The sequence below is a fragment of the Protopterus annectens genome, chromosome 4.part1 (assembly GCF_019279795.1).
Source record: "Protopterus annectens isolate FY-2018-M chromosome 4.part1, PAN1.0, whole genome shotgun sequence".
NCBI lineage: Eukaryota > Metazoa > Chordata > Ceratodontiformes > Protopteridae > Protopterus > Protopterus annectens.
The window spans coordinates 606,821,388-606,838,719 of NC_056734.1; the positions used below are offsets into that span (position 1 = coordinate 606,821,388).

A 17,332-nucleotide genomic window follows, 5' to 3' on the forward strand; every position below is an offset into this window, starting at 1 on the left:
CTTTATGTTGTACAGTTTATTCACAACCAGATAATAAAAATCACTGTCAACAGTCAACAAAACAAGACTTACAAGATGACTGCACACTGAGTAACAGATTAATTTCAGCTCTCCCAGTGTGAAAACAGAAACTCAGAAAAGAGAACCAGTGAATTTGTTTTTTTTTTTTTTGGTAAATTTCCGTAACTGGCTAGTAAGTGCACTACCTAGATGCCAGCAAAAATAAATTCAGTGAATCTGAAAGAAAATAAATAAAAAAAGATGAGGAGAAAATACTGGCTGGGAAGAATCCTGCAGCTGTTCAGCAAAGGGCAGTTCAAGCTCCAGCTTTGGTGCAAGACATAACTTCTAGTAATCTAGAGGAAAAAAATAAGTCAAATATGCTCAGAGCTGATTAAAATAAATGACACACTGAAGGGGTATATCAATGCAAATAACAAAAGGCTGAAAAAAATGGAATAAGCTTTAAACAGATATTCAGATAAGCTGACAAACTGCAAAAAGCAGAGGCTGAAATGAAGAAATGGCTGGCTGAATATGAGACTGACTACCCAAGAAGAGTTGTTCCAAAAATGGTAGAATTCAAAGGCAAAGCATGCAGAGAAAACCTGAGATTTTCTGCTATACCATAAAAACTGGAAGGGACAGACTGTATTAATTTTATGAAAGCACAAATAAGCAACTGGGCTGAAATTCCACAGTAGGAGTTGTTAATTGAAAGGGCACGTGTGTATGCCCAAACCTGGTCATACAAAAGAAGCCCAGACCTTTAATAGTAAAGTTGCAATCTTACCAACAGAAGGAGATGATTCTGACAAAACTGTGGCGGAAGAACAAAATACTAAAATTGGTAGACAGTAGAGTGTTTTTGGAAAATGAATACACATGGTAGACTAGGCAGAAGGTGAGTAAAATTATTCCAGCAATCAGGGAATGTTGAGAAGCAGGTGTAAGCAGGTGTAAGATTCAAGCCTCTGTATCCCGCTATTTTCAGAATATATTTTCCTGGATGGTCAAAATCATTTTTTGATACAAATACAAAAATTTGTCCAACAAAAAGTGACCTATCAAACAGAAGGGGATTCTGCTTCTTATTCTTTGGATAATAAAGTGCAGAGAGAGACTATGCCAGTGAAATTGTTTCCAATGTTCTAAAGGAAAGTGCTTGAGAGAAAAAAGCAAGCACAAGAGTTGACTAGAAGAACTAACAGTACATTTGTAATGAACCAATGACTGGATATGGGAGATGAAGATCAACAGGAAGAAAACTAGCAACTTGGAAATTGATGAATAAATGCGGAATTACAAAGAATTAATTACATTTGTAAAGTAGGACAGAACATGAAAACCTGGAAATATTAGATTTTTTGAATTTGTTAAACTTGTAGAGGACTTTAAAGCATATGCCCTACCTCATGTCATTAAGGTTTGGAAGAACATTTAGGAGAAGGGAAGAGGAAGGAAAGAGTCAACTGTAATTAAAACTAAATTTTGTTCTTAACAGTATTTTTATAATATATGCCATATACTGCATGCTATAAAGTCAAGCTTTTTCAGTTATTTTTGTGTATAACAAGGTTACTAATGTAAGTAGGTGCCGCTGTTTTTTTCCTTCTTCTTTCTCTCTTCTTGTTCAGTTTTAAGAGATGTAGGCATTGCAGTGTAAAATGGGAAGAAAGCCTGCAGAAAAGAGCATGATATAAGAAAAACTGATATGCTTTTTCTTATTTTCGCATAGAGGAATGACTGGATTAAGACCCTTGTATTGATTTACTAACAGGTTTTAAGGAGAAGCAAATAAATAAAAGAACACTGAATATAATAAAAAAATTCCCTCTACTTTGTTTACAGTGCAGTATGCGTAGTGGAAGGCAACTGTGTATGTGGGTCTCATGTTTCTATGGAAACAATCTGATAAGGGGGCAATAAAGACAGAATACTTCTTTCAATGGCTATGTGATAATGTTTTGTGAAAGCATCCAAGTTCTTTTTACATCTGGGAAAGGAATAATGATAAGACAAAAACAGACAGCACTTAGAAAGTTTTGATATGCAGCCAATAACTATTTTAGATCATGTGCCAATAACAACTAAAACAAAAATGCATGGTAATGAAATAAAAATGAAACACTGGCATTTCCCCACATATCTGTTAAAAAGAAAGGGGTTTAAGGAATGTGTAGTGGAAATTATTCAGGAGTTATTAGAGAAGATAGAATTTTCTTCTGAAAATATAGCTATGGAGTGGGATAAAAATTAAAGTGAAGTTTAAAAATATGGTGGAAACAAAAAAGAGACATGGTTTTGAAGTAACAAGAATTATTTAGAGGGATTGACAATGGTTAAAGTATTGCAGTACAGGGATAATCTCACAGAACAAGAAGAGGTGCAACTGCAGAATGCTAAAGAGAAAATAAGGGACTGCCTCAATAATATTAATGAGTTTAGAAAGATTGCTGTTAAGCAACTGTTTTTCTGACAATGACTTCACAGCACAAAAACATTTAGCATGACCGCTTAGGCAACAGAAAGTAGAAAGGGTTGTCGCCAAACTTAGGGAGCCTATAACAAGACAAATAACCAGAGATCCAATAAAGGTATTAGAAATATTTCAGAAATTTTATAAAAATCTATATAAAGCAAAGAACTGTGGAAATCAAAAAAAAGTATAAATGGAAATGTTGATAGAGGAATTAAATCTGTCAAGGTTAGAAGTAGATGAGATTCAAATATTAACAGTTAGGATAGGAGGAGATGAGATAAAAATGGTGATGTATAACCAATCTACAGGAAAGTCCCCAGGAATATATGGTATTCCTGTGGAACTTTGGAAGCTTTGAGAGAAGAAAGTAATAAATATCTGGAAGGTTTTGTTTAACACTATTTTAAAAGGAGTTGGAAAAAAGCAGTTGTGGCTATAATACCTAAACATGGTAAACACCCATTAGATCCAGCTCCATTTATCCCCATTTTGATTCTAAACCATGTTTATAAAGTGTTTATGTCTATAATGACTAAAAGAATGGCAGAAATGATGCCACAATAAATAGATATGGATCATTGTGGTTTTGTGGAAGGAAGGCAATCATTTGACAACTTTAATAGAACAATGATCATCCAGAGGGAAGCAGAATGAAAGAAAATATCACTTTGTGGGCGAGTCTTGATGCAGAGAAAGCATTTGACAGAGTAAGCTGAGATTTTATGATTAGGGTAATAGAAGCATTTACATTCCCTGATAAAATTATAAGGCTGATTAGGAGGATATATGAGGGATTGAAAATGAAAATAGAAATGGGGAGGTCCTCTCTGATAAGTTCTGTTTGAGCAGAGAAATCAGGAAGGGGTGTCCTCTTTTCTTTTTTTATTTGTGTTATATTTAAAACCATTGGCAAAGAAAGTAAGAGACTCAGAAATTAAAGGATATAATTGGTATGGTAGTCAAGACAAGTTGGCTTTACTTGCAGATGATATTATGTTATACCTAATACAACCAGAAAAGGACATTTTAGTGTTGTGGAACATTTTGAGACAGTTTCAAGTATTTTTATGATACAAAATTAATGAAGATAAAACAAAGGCAATAGCTGTAAACTATGTACCCACACACAAATTGGTTCAGCAATACCCATATTTGTAGGGATATAATAAATGAAGTACTTAGCAGTATTATTTAAAAAGCATTTTGTCATGGCAGCTAAGGATATGTGGAACGAGTCTAAGAAAAAGATAATACAGAAACTGAGAAATTGGAAGCTCTGTTTTATGGATATGAATTGCAAGATGCAAGCAGTAAAACTACCCTTGGTCCCTTTAGTTTTATACACAGGTCAGGCATATTTTATCAACCATTTTGTGGATAGCAATAAAGAGTTGAAAGGATTTCATCTGGGAGGGGAAGAGGGCAAGGGTCAAATGGGATAAGTTGGTCCGTCCAATAGAACAAGATGGGTTTGAGATTATCTGATTTGAAGGGGTATATCAGAGCTACACAGTTAAGGCTCCTAAACATAGCATGAACATTAAGCTATAATTCAAAGTGGAAAAGATGATGATAAACAGGAGAAGCTTAAGAAACCAGGAGAGACTGGGATTTTGGATGCAGATCCTTAAAGAGAATAACAACCATACAGAATATCATATCCATAAAATAGCAGAAAGTATTCTAAGGACTAAGCCTACATGGGAATGTAGAAAGGAGATTTTTCAGATAGGGATGACAGCAATTACGAGTACAGAGAATAGGCAAGAGGAGGCTGAGGTTTACTGGAGAAAAGTGGCAAAGAACCAAGATATTGGGAGCAAATGATTAGAGAGGGAAAGGTAAAAGCCCAAGAATTCAATTGAACTGCAGGCTAGAGATTGCCTTCCCTATCACAGATTGATATCAGATTGTAGGCAAAGAGAAAGAAATAGGGGGCTCCTAAGCAAAAGACCAACACTGGTAGAGATTTTAGCAGAATCTAAAACAAAAGCTACTGATAAAAGGGATAATTATAAAATGTTGCATGATAACTATAGGAATCAATCAGAGGAGGTTAGAAAGGATTGGGAAGAAAGACTGGATAAGCAGTTCTCCAAGAAACAATGGGAGGATATATGTATGGCTCTCAAATATACAACAGATTCTAGAAGATTTAGGATCTTTGTTTGGAAGTGCTTGCATAAGTATTTTTATACCCTAAGCAGACTGGAAATAATTTTTCCTCAGGTAGATTGCAAATGTTGGAGGTGTGATGGGGAAAAAGTGCTAATTAGGAACATATTTTTGATACTATAATGAATTGGCAGACTTTAAAAAATCCATGCAGACTACTCCAGCAGAAATACTGGGTGAACAAATTGGTTAACTAAGGCACAAAATGGACAAAATTTAAATAGTATTTTATCTACTTTTTAATGGTGTAAACCTACTGAACAAAAGTGTTCCCTTTTTAGAGGCAACCCTTCTCAAAGTCACACAGTAGGTAAATGGAGGTGGAAGTAATCAAAACCTGAACTTATGACTAAAGGAAGTTGTTTTTTAACAAGTCATAGGTTCATAGGTTCATACTAGGCTATCTGCCCTATGGCATTTATAAGCCTAGCTAGAGTGTGTTTGGCTTTCGTCACCCATTTTAATGAATTTTGCTATGCCCTTTTTTTGAGGTTAGTATACTGTGCCTCTGTCTAACAGTGACACAGAAGTGATACCCGGGGTAAAGCTATGATCTCCCATCCACTCATCAAGATTCCTCTTGAAGAGAGTCAATGAGGGACTCTGCCTAACCTGGACTGGGATTTTATTCCAGAGTGAAGGGAGCCTCTGGGTTATGAATCTGTCCCTACAGCATGTCCTATTTATTTCAGTGCTGAAGTTCAAGTCTCTCGAATGCGTAGCTCGATGGGATTTGGATTGCAGCATGTCCATTAATTCCGGGTTGGACATGGCTTTATACGTCAGGCACAGATCGCCTCTGAGCAGGCGGTATGCCACTGAGTAGAGCTGGAGTTTCTTTAACCGGGCAGCATATGGCATCTGTTTGAGCCCTTTGATCCTCTTGGTGAGGTACTTTTGGGGTCTTTCCAGTTGCTGCAGGTGTCTGGTAAGGTACATCCCAAAAGGGGCATTGTACTCAATTATGGGCCTGATGAGGGATGAGTAAAGAGGCACGATGACCTCCCCTGATCTAGATGTGAATCCCTTCATGATTAGGTAGGCTACATAAAATGTTTTTCTAACCACTTTGGCCACATGGTTTTCAAATGAGAGATTGCTATCAACTTGGGTCCCTAGGTCCCTAATTACTTCTTCCATACTTAATGGATTACCACCTCTGTGGTAATTTGTGGGCACTTTGTTTTTGCCAAAGGGGATGACTATACACTTTTTGGCATTTAGCTTGAGGCCATGGCTCTGGCACCAGTTGTCTGTTTCTATGAGGCCCTTTTGTAGGATGCTTGTGTCGGCTGGAGAGTCGATTATGGTGCCTAGTTTGCAGTCATCTGCAAACTTGGTCAGCCACAGTCCTTCCGTGTTGGCCTGTACCTCTGAGAAATATATACCAAAAAAGAGAGGTCCCAGGACTGAGCCTTGTGGGACGCCACTTGTAACTGGTTTGGAGACTGACATGGCTCCAGCAATTCTAACCATGTGGGTTCTGTCCTTGAGCCAGTTTGCAACCCATCTAGTGACATAGGCATTTATATTTAAGCTGGTGAGCTTATCTATAATGCCCGAGTGGGGTATTGTATCAAAGGCTTTTGCGAGGTCCAGGTAGGTTGTGTGGGCCACCTTCCCCTCGTCAAATGCCTTGGTGACTGTTTCAAAGAAATTGACTAGGTTTAAGAGGCAGGATCTGCCCTTAACAAAGCTGAACTGGGTAGGATTCAGTGTCTGTAGGTCCCCAATATCTTTATTTATGAGGTCCATGATGATCCTTTCCATAGCTTTGCAGACCAAGCTAGTCAGGCTTATGGGGCGATAGTTTCCAGGATCCGTTGAGGCACCACCTTTGTGGAGAGGGACCACTGTTTCTGTACGCCACTCTTTGGGTACATATCCCGTAGTAAGGCTGAGATTGAACAGTAGTTTTATGTTTGGGTTTAGCTCTTCTTGGAGTTCATGTAGGACGCAGCCTGGGACACAGTCTGGTCCCATTGATGCTGTGTTTTTTGCTTTGGAGAGGGTGGCTCTTACCTGAGCATCTGAGATGTCAGGGGGGCAGCACTCTGCTGGGATATATATTTGCCCTTTTGGTGGGGGGGGGAGAGTTTGCACTGAACTTGTCAGCTAGGATGTTGGCAATGTCTGTGGGTTCGGTATATTTATTGTCATTTTGGACTAATTCTGAGCATATCTGGGAATTCCCACCCAGGTTCCTAACATAACTAAAGAAAGCCTTGTGATTATCCTTAGTGTCCTGTGCAATTTTTCTCTCGAAGCTGGCCTTAGACGATTTTATGAGTGCCTGTAGTTTTTTGCTAATACTGATCAGAGATGCCTTCCCTTTTTGGGATTTTGCTCTATCATGTAGTAGCTTCCTCCTTCTATTGTATAATTTGTTTATGGCTGGGGTCCACCAGACAGGATGCCTGCCTTTGGAGGATTGGGTCTTGGTTTTATTTGGGATTGCATGATCCATGCATTCCTGAAGGTGTTCATAGAATGCATTTATAAAGGATTCTGTGGTCTGTGCCATATTTTCCACAGGCCTGAGGGCTTTGAAGGATTCCACCTCGGTTTTGAGGAGTGTGAAATTCGCTTTGGAGACATTTTTCACTGTGATTTTCTGGGCAGGAGGTGGGGTCGGGATGTGAATATCCAGTGAGATTAGTGTATGGTCTGATCTTACCAGTGAAGGATACACTACTGGTCTGGAGCATAGAGCCCCCATGTTGGTGATGATCAGGTCCAGTATGTTTTCCCCTCTTGTGGGAGTGGTAACAAGTTGTTCCATAGCATTTGAGTTTATAAATTCTAGGAACCTTTGGGCTAGGGTGTTGGAGCTAGAGTAATGCTCCCAGTCTATGGTTGGGTAGTTGAAATCACCCAATATAATGGTGTTTGGAGAGACCTTCATATTTTCAAGTGTTCTCAGGAAGGCCAAGTGGGGTTCCTGGGTTTGGGAGGGTGGTCTGTAGCAGGCTATAAACTGGAAGGCAGTTTTACCCACTGTTAGTTGCACATGGATAGTCTCTGATGCTTCGTGCTGTGCCACCAACCTGGAGGTGTGGGTATCTTTGACGAATATTGATACTCCCCCTCCTTTTGTGGTTCGGTCCAAGTTTTGAGGCCAAAAAGCATCATATGAGGTATAACCTGGTAGTGCTGGGGTGCTCTTGGGAGCCTTGAACCAGGTTTCTGTTACTGCACAGATATCAATTTTATCCATGCTAAGGAGAGTTTTGAGTGCATGCATCTTGAGGTTTAGACTTCTGGCATTGAGTAGCATTACTCTTAGTTTCTTATCCCTTGTGATACCTATGGAGGTGGGTTTGTCTTTTGAGCCTTGCCTAAAAAAGGCACTAAGGGGGTGGCAAAAGCCTTTGCCAATATCCAAAAGCCCAGGGGTGACAGGTGCAAGCTGTCCCTAGCGAAGCATCGTGGTTTGTCGAGCATGTCATCCCAGGCTGACAGGCATTGGATCCCCTTTGAATGACACCAATACTTAAGCCAATTGTTGAAATTGATCATCTTGTCTTCATATTGTGGCATCATTCTTGGTGAGGGTAAGATGCTACTCAAGGTCAGGGTCATACAGGCCTGGGCTACATGCTCAGAGAGCTCCTCTATGTCTCTTTTCATGTAGTCCAGGGAGGTACATCTCAGGTCATTCACACCAGCATGGACAATGGCTGAGTCATATTTGTACTTGCCTTGGAGTGACCTGAGTGCTTGTGTTATGTGGCGGATCCTTGCGCCCGACAGGCAACTCACCGTGACCTTCTCCTTGTTCAGCCTGGTGAGCGGGACGTCAGTGTGTCTGACGATAGAGTCACCTATTACAAGTGTATCGGGTGTGTTGTTTAGCCTTAAGGGCTGTGACTGTTCGGCACACTGGCTTTGTGAACTATGTGTTGCACGTGTTTTGTTTTGGGGTAGCGGTTGCTTGGGTGTCTGCTTTGGAGGTCTCTGCTGCTTAGGCAGATTTTTATTTAGAGCCTCCGAGTATGTTTTTGTGTGTTTATGTGTTTGGTTTGCTGTCGTGGTACGTCTGTGTGAGACTGGAATTGTAGTGAGTGTGGTTTCCTTCTCCTCCTGGCTGGTTATGCCAGTAGTGAGTTGAGAGAGCTTAGCCTCCAGTTTGGCTATATGGTTGCATCTCTCACATATGTTGGAATTTGTTGGAGAGGGTTGTCTGTGTACATGAGGCAGTTGTAACATTGCCTCAAGATTCCCAGATTCACCAGCTGAACCGGACAGGAGATTGACAACTGACCTTTGGACATGCTAGAATAGTATTGGGAATTCCTTTCTAATTGAAAAAAAGGGCTAATGGGGAACAAGGTACTCAAGGGAAGTTTGTGAGGGTGTAGTGCTTTTAATTTTTTAGTGCTGACTTATATAATTGCTTTAGTGAGCAAGTGCCAGGCTTTAGAGTAGGAATAGGGTGTTTATTATGAGAACTAGATCAGTTCTAAGGGAAAAAGTGAAGAGCAGACTTTGTGGAGCCAAGAATGGTTTAAACCCAATTAAGTGGAGCTGCCCGATGCTGCGCTATGTGCAAAATCGCGCAAAGCCACGCCAAAGCGGGTTTTATACAGGGGGACTTGAAAGAGCTAGAAATTGGCCCAAAACGGCCAATAGACTGCCAGATTCTTGCCTTAATACTCTATACTATGTGCCAGACACCTGTAATTTATTTAAAAATTCAGTAGAACATTTGTTGCATGAGCATACATTTTCTTAAATAATAATAACTATTTAATGCTAATGACTAGCATTAGTGACTGACCATAATCATCATTAATTTACAGAAAATTATATATTTTCATGAGGAAGGCAAAAATATGAGGCAAATTTATAGACATGCTACAAAATAAGGACAGATGCACATACACGCATGTACACACACACACACACACACACACACACACACACACACACACACATACACACATACACACACACACACACACACACACACACACACACACACACACACACACACACACACACACACACACACACACGGTTCCCATTCAGAAGCCTGAAACATCATAAGCCTGAAAATCAAAATCCTGAAACCAAAAGCCTGAAAATTCAGAATCCTGAAAACTCAAAATCCTGAAAGACCAAAATCCTGAAAGACCAAAATCCTGAAACTCAAAATCCTGAAAACACAAATAATGCTAATATGTCACTATAAAGACACTAATATCTACCAACTGACCCTGACCCTAACCCTAACCCTAAGGTCCGTCACTATCGCACACTCACCTGACCAGCCCTAAACCTAACTCACTTAAACCGCCCCAACCCCAATATTTGTCACTATTGCATACATGCCTAACCTGCGCCCTAACCCTAACTCACTTAAACCGCCCCTAACCCTAAAATAAAACCAACCGCACACTTACCTGACCCCAACGCATGACGTAACACCACAGGGCTAACAATAGCAAAGCCACAATGACATCAGTATGTCTATTTTGTGTTTTCAGGATTTTGAGTTTCAGGATTTTGGTCTTTCAGGATTTTGGGCTTTCAGGATTTTGAGTTTTCAGGATTCTGAATTTTCAGGCTTTTGGTTTCAGGATTTTGATTTTCAGGCTTATGATGTTTCAGGCTTCTGAATGGGAACCACACACACACACACACATCCACATGTTACCACATCTACACTGCAACAGCATCAGCAGAGTGTAGTTTTTTTTCTTAATAAGACTGAATGTACTAGCGTTGTAATACTTGTCCGCTATTGAACCAGTTTGACTGTGACATGCTCCAAGAAGTCTCTCTCTCTCTCTCTCTCTCATTGGCTGTACATTCAGTCCAATGAAAGAATAAAACTAAGTGCTTTCACACATCAAAACAAAGTGGACAAACATTAAAGAGATGAATGTGGGACATTTGTTTTCTGACATTGATGGGCTGCCACCTAGTATTGGGCCTTAGGCAGCTGTCTAGGGAATCTTGTGCTGGATCCAGCCTTGTACAGCAATACATGAATTGCATTCATAACTTCATTTCTATTGTATAATTTAGTAATTCTTCCACAATACCCTTTCTTTTAACTTCTGTTACAACTTTTCCAATTCCCCTCTTGTTGCAGCACTCCCTCTTGCTTTTCACACTCTTCTCTCCAGATACTGATATTCAGTTTATTGTATCTTCCTTTGTTTCCCTCATTTACATCTTATCCATTAACTGTTCTCTCATTTTATAATTACAACTATTTTCCAGTGTTAGTAACAAATGGGTGAGCAAAAAGTTAGGTGAAAAAAGAGGACCAGGAATCAAGCACCTGGGAAAAATTAGGCTGACAGGAAGAGAGAGAAACAGAAGGGGAGAAATGGCTGTGAAGTGCAAAGGAGAGAAAAGTCAATTATAATGCACATTAGTACTATTCAGATGCTCAACTTGAAACTTTGCAAAACAACAGATTAATTCATAAAGCATTTATCTAACAGAAGATCAACATATAAGCCTTTGCTTTTGTATTCATGGCCACATTTTTCATTAGATCAATCATTAGATTTTCTCTCTGCTATCTAATGTACTATACTTTCCATAATCCAATTTTCTGATACTCTCTCCATGCAAAATTGTCCACCTAACCTGCAAAGGGCTACTAGCTACTTGTTTAATGTTTACTTACAAAGAGCTTATTTGACAAAAAATTTCTTTTTCTGCAAATGTTCAGTTTACCCAACCTCCAAAATGGCTAGTAACCTTCTGTTTAAATGTTAACTCACTAAAAGCTTATTACATAATGTATTATATTTCTGTAAATGTTTTAATTGTTCTGTACAAATCTTTGTTATTCTTTTGTGACATATAATATGTGGCTTGCAATAATTGGAGCTTTTCTCCCCGGGCCTCCACTGAAAATGGACTCTTTATGGCCCAGTAGACTTCCCCGGTCATCAAACTTAAATAATAAAATAATAATAATAATACACTTGTATGCATTTAGCAAGTAAAGTTAAGGCACCAAGCTATTCCATATCAATGTCTGCCAACCAGCTTGAACCAGTGCACACACAGACTGGAACCAAACAAATAATAAGCTTTCCAGATGAAGGGCCTCATTTGGTACCTGAGACAATATTTTCTGTTTTTGATATCTCTATAGATGTTGTCTGTTATGCACATTCTGTTTTACTTATTTGTTTTTGTAGAACCTGTTACATGAGTCCTGAATTTATGGGTTTGCTTGAATCTACACAAACTGTATTAAAGAAGATAGTAATTAACCAGTATAGTCATAATGTAATTATTTCTTTTTGCAGTGTGCCATCCTCCTTCATTGTGTTTAGAACACACACACACACACACACACACACACACACACACACACACACACATACACACACACACACACACACACACACACACACACACACACACACACACACACACACACACAGAGTCAAGTGAGACATTCATTCCTGGTTTGCATCTGCTGACTGCAGTGAAACTTTTTTTTAAATACAATGCGTGTTTTTTACCATTTATCAAAATAATTTCAAAAAGATCCATCACCAAAAATAAGTCTAGTTACCTGAGTAAACATCTACACATTCTACTTGTGCATTCTGTTTTTATTATTACAATTACCTTAGAGAGGGCGACATGTGAAAAGGTGTCCATGGCAAGCATAGTCTCTTCTCCAGATTGGCCAGATAACTGCCCCTTTAGAATTCTTGCTGCTGTTACTGTGGGAATTCCCATTCCTGGTTAAAAGGTTAGATGAATAAAATGAATAAGACATTCTTATCAGATAAACTAGTCATAACTATATAGAAAACAATATTAGAGAAACTCACAAAAGAGAATGGGAGATGAACACTTCAGACAAAGAAATGCTAGTACTGTGACATCCTTTGAGTCTTGACGTTATCCCACCCAGAATGGTTACAGCATCTGTACCTGTTTGCATAAAATGGATGACTCTCCTTGCATTATGTGAATTTTCCCAAGAGAAAAGTTTTGTCTTTCTGCCCGTCTTTTGAAACAAGAATATGCTGTTTTATGTTTATCACATTAGAAAGCAAACTTTGGGATGCAAAAGAAATAGAATTCATATTTTATTCAGAAAAACTGATGACATACTTACTAGGTACTGAAGATATCTGTTGCATATACCAGCATCTCAGATGGAGAGAATCTAATGTAAGGTAAGGGATATTTGACACTTGGTTGTTGGACAGTCAGTGTATTATCTGAAGCATAGCCTAGTAGAATGTATTACAGCTAAAAAATTGTGCACCAAATGTTATTGTAGTCTGGGGTCAATGCTAACAGCAATTAATCCATTTCTTCATACAGATTGCTAAAAATTAAATTTCCTAACACATCTACATGGGACTGCACTAAATTGCATGCTGCATTATGCATGTGTTTCAGGGTATTACAGTCATCATTTAGTAGAAGTAGGGTGTCATTTGAGGTAGCACTTGGGCCATTCTTTTATAATGTCTGTATAAATGAAATCATGAAAGATCTGTTAGAAAAAGTATGTTTTTACGGGTCTATATTAGATCACCGAATGCTTAAAAAAGTGAATGGTGATTAATCAACTCTATGTAAGCGAAAGCTTACAATCTCGAACTGTCAGAACAGCGATTTTTTTCCTAGGGAAAAAAAATGCTGTTCCAAAACACATACACACAACACAAGCACACCAAACAAACAGCAATCCACACACATAGACCTAAAATCTGACACCTAACCCTACACTAAACTATACACACACCACTAACTATCCACTTACCTTAACCCAAACCCTAACCCTAAGGTCCATCACTATCACACACTCACCTCACCCGCTCCCTAACCCTAACTCACCTAACCCACCTTAACCCTCACGTCCACACAATCGCACACATACCTAACCCGCGCCCTAACCCTAACTCACCTAACCCGCCCTAACACTCACATCCACACAATCGCACACTTAACTGAACCCAACCTGTAACTTTCCACCACAGCACTGAAAATACCGAAGCAACAGAAACGGACAACTGAATTCTTTCCCTAGGAAAAAATTTGGGTTTCTGTTGCTTTGATATTTTAAGCTTTCGCTTACATAGGGTCGATTAATCCCCGTTCGCTTTTTTTAGCATTCGGTGATCTAATATAGACTCTGTTTTTACTGATGATGCAATGATGTACATCCCAGTCAATTTTAAGAAAGGTGTAAAAAACAAGCTGGCAGAGAGTGTTGATCAAGTCTGACTATGGGCTGCAGTTGATTTATTTCACCTATCCCTCCACTGTCTACCCTAACAATTTTTAATGTGTCCCATATCAACAATTTACAATCCTCTGCTAGGAATATGTTCTGTCTATTCATCACCCACTCTGTGCAACTGAACTCCCTCATTACAAACTTTAAATGGCTTCCTTCAGTTTGTTATTTGCCTACTCATCTTAGTCCCTTGACCTTTCTCATGTTTTGGACGCTGCACTATTTTTCCTTAGCAGTCCGGGAACTCATATATAATTCTCCTTTATTTACAATCTTTTAATGAATGCATGTACCATCTCTACTCCTCTGATCTTGCAGTTACCTTTTTTGCACTGATGTGAACATTCCAATCTCCCTTTCCCTGTATAACTTCTAGTACTGTAATCAGTACTCAGATGTGGCCCCAGCAAGGCCCTATGGTGCACTAATAACAATACTCATGTGTTAATTAGATAAGCCCAATGGACACACACACTCCCTTTTCAGGAGTGACCCAGGAGGAATGTCTGGGTAAGTGACTTGCTCAAGATCACACAGTAGGCAATGAGGGTTGAGGGAATCAAACCCTGTACCACAGAAACTACAGCTCACAATCTTAACTCACTGCCTTAATACTATTAGATATACACTCCAGCATCTTGGTGGCTCAAACTGCTACCCCTTTTCACTATTCCTGTTTCATTTTGGAGTATGAAGTGCTAAGTTACTATGAAGTTCCAGTTTACCAGGAGGAATTAGAGATGATAGTGCAGATATATTAGTAGCTGTTTTATCATTTCTTTAGATTTATTTTAAAATATAACAGTGAACAAGTATAAAATGATAAATATATTTTATTAGCATTATTTATTCAATCCTAACATTGTGTGTTGTTTTCTAGATGACAAATACATTTCAAACTGTAAAATAATAAAGGTACCAAGATTATGCTGATTTACAGAGTTATTTTACTTTAGGTCTGGCACAGCAGAAATCACCTTTAGAAAAGACCACTTTCAACAGCACTGACTTCCTTAAGGGAGATATTATCCAAATTAATATATAGTCTACATACTGATTAGAATCCTTTAGCTTAGTTTCTCCCAGATAAGCCACTGGCCTCCCTGGCAAGATCTCTTCTATAAGCTTCCCCATTTTATAGAGATGAGTCTGATTTATTTAGTTCTTATAAAGCATTTGCCACTCCTCTCAGAACCCACCGAGGGTATTCATCTGCACCTTGTCTGTCTTGATCCCCTTTACCCCTTTCCATTTTTCTTTCTCATCATTTCCCACTTTGTTTGCCAGTTCCCACCCTGCATTCTTCCCACTTTCCATACTAGCAGACTCCATGAATTTTCCCAGGTGAAGACTGATATCAGGCCCATATTTGTACTGCTTCCCATTCTTTCCAGTTTTCCAGTTTCAGTTCTTATTCTCTTTCTTTCCTCATTCACCTAGAAACACTTTCCTGTAGGCCCTTGACTTGTTCATGAAGTCACTTTTCACTGTTGTGATGTATCTCCCTGTAACTCCCTAGGTGCTGTCCTTCTGCCACCATCAGATACTGAAACATTCACTCTGTTTAGGTTTGCTACATGCAGCTTTAAGAACGTTGCTAGGATTTAAACTGTTGTTAGCTGTCTGTCCCTTTTTGTTTATAGCTCACTTTGTTTGATAGTTTCTTGCCACACAAGCATGATTTAGTTCAAGGTAAAGGCTTCACAGTATTCAGCTTTGTGCTGTGAACAGTTGAAGAATTCTTTATAAAATCAAATGCCCTGCACTGTATTTTATAACAGTGATTTTAGCTTGCCTTGTTAAACTGCATGTCAAACCAAACATTTTCAATTACCATACCGAACGGGATCAATATAAAGGAATTATTGAACAGAGCTATATGCATTTAATGCTTACCATCTCCAAGGAATAGTAAAACATTCTTAGCTACATTAGTGTTCAGTTGCATTGCGAGAGCATTTTGCAGGGTGTTTTGTGCTTGACTTCTCCAGTAATTAGGGTTTTCTTCTTCCTTTAGAGCTGCTGCAAAGAATATAATGCAACACCACTTAATTAGTCTACTGCATGCAAAGGAGAAATGTTAGCTTTATTTCACACTGAAAAAATTCTGAGTTTTTATAGTGCAAAACAATTAGACAATGTTTAAAACTTAGAAAAGTCTCTAAAGTTCTGAAAGTACATTAGCTCTCTTTATTTGGTGCATAAAAGTAAAACAAAAAAAAATCAGCAGTTTTTAGATATAAAACATAATTTGCTACTGCTATCATTCCTAAAATAATCTAATTAATTTCCTCTACATTCCTCTTTATAAGCATGCATGTCCCCACAGTACTCCACCTAAAGCTTATCGCTTTAAAATTAACCTACTTTGCATAGGCAGACAAGAGATCCAGAGCAGTCACAGAATAGCTATGCTTACACAGGTCACAAGGGGGCTTGATACTCACACTTTAAAATATGTTTCTAGATGATTGTTTCTGACATGGATTGTTTTTTTTTTTTCAAATAAATTTTTATTTATTTTCCATAATATAAACCATGCATACATATGAAAGTACAAGCAGTAAGAATCATTCAAATATTAATTACATAGTGGTTTCGATGTTATTAATAAGACAAAACAAAAGCCATGAGAGCAGATTTACATTGAAAGAAAAGACAAGAGTAAACACAACCTAAAGTATGCATAGTACACTAACTAACAACAACAACCTAAAAAAATACAATATTTACAATGCTACCATGACCAAGTATAAACAGTGTCATAGGATAAAAGACCAAAAATAAACAGCCCCATTTGTGTCATACAATAGGAGAAAAACATACCCCTTGAACACGAGTAATGAGTATAAGGGAAGTTTTGTGTATATTAACTTAAATTTTAATCACACATAATTATCTCAAACAAGCCCTTCCAAAGTTTATTGAAGTAAGCTCTCTTCTTAGGTCCACTTATAATGAATTTCTGAGCAGAGATATACCTGATAGCCATATCTTTAAATCCCAGCCAAGACATTTTGGTACGATCTAACCAGTTATAAGTGATGTAAAGTTTTATGAGGGAACATAATGTTATTAGAATATGAAGGTGTAGTTTAGGCAGACTAGGAGGGGGGGATGTTTAAGATAGCCGTTTCCCATGAAAGGGTAGAACTATAGTATCCCATTTGTTTGAGACGCACTTTGAGAGAACACCATAATTTATGGGAGTGGTTGCAGTGCCACATAATATGTAGTAAATCAGCTCTCACATCAGGACAACATGTGCAAATAGTAGAAGAATTAGGATTAAATTTGTTAATTATTACAGGGGTATAATAGGAGTTATTATTTAACATCAGTTGAGTGTACAGGAGTTTTCTGAAGGGAGATAATTCTATAGTAGTTTTTATAGCTAATAGTTTTTGGTCCTCTGAGATAGGAGAGTTTTGATT

The 17,332-nt window shown here is 38.4% G+C and overlaps 1 protein-coding gene across 1 annotated transcript in view; it reads right to left on the reverse strand.

Moving 5' to 3' along the window:
• LOC122801254 (alkaline phosphatase-like) overlaps positions 1-16,914 on the reverse strand; it is a 327,942-nt gene extending 311,028 nt beyond the window's left edge. The window contains exons 1-3 of the mRNA XM_044070806.1: positions 16,880-16,914; positions 15,795-15,958; positions 12,266-12,381 (exon numbers count right to left, since the gene is read on the reverse strand). Of these exons, the coding sequence (XP_043926741.1) occupies positions 12,266-12,381; positions 15,795-15,958; positions 16,880-16,914 (315 nt within the window). The remainder of the gene's footprint in view (positions 1-12,265; positions 12,382-15,794; positions 15,959-16,879) is intronic.
• Positions 16,915-17,332: the final 418 nt, after the last annotated feature.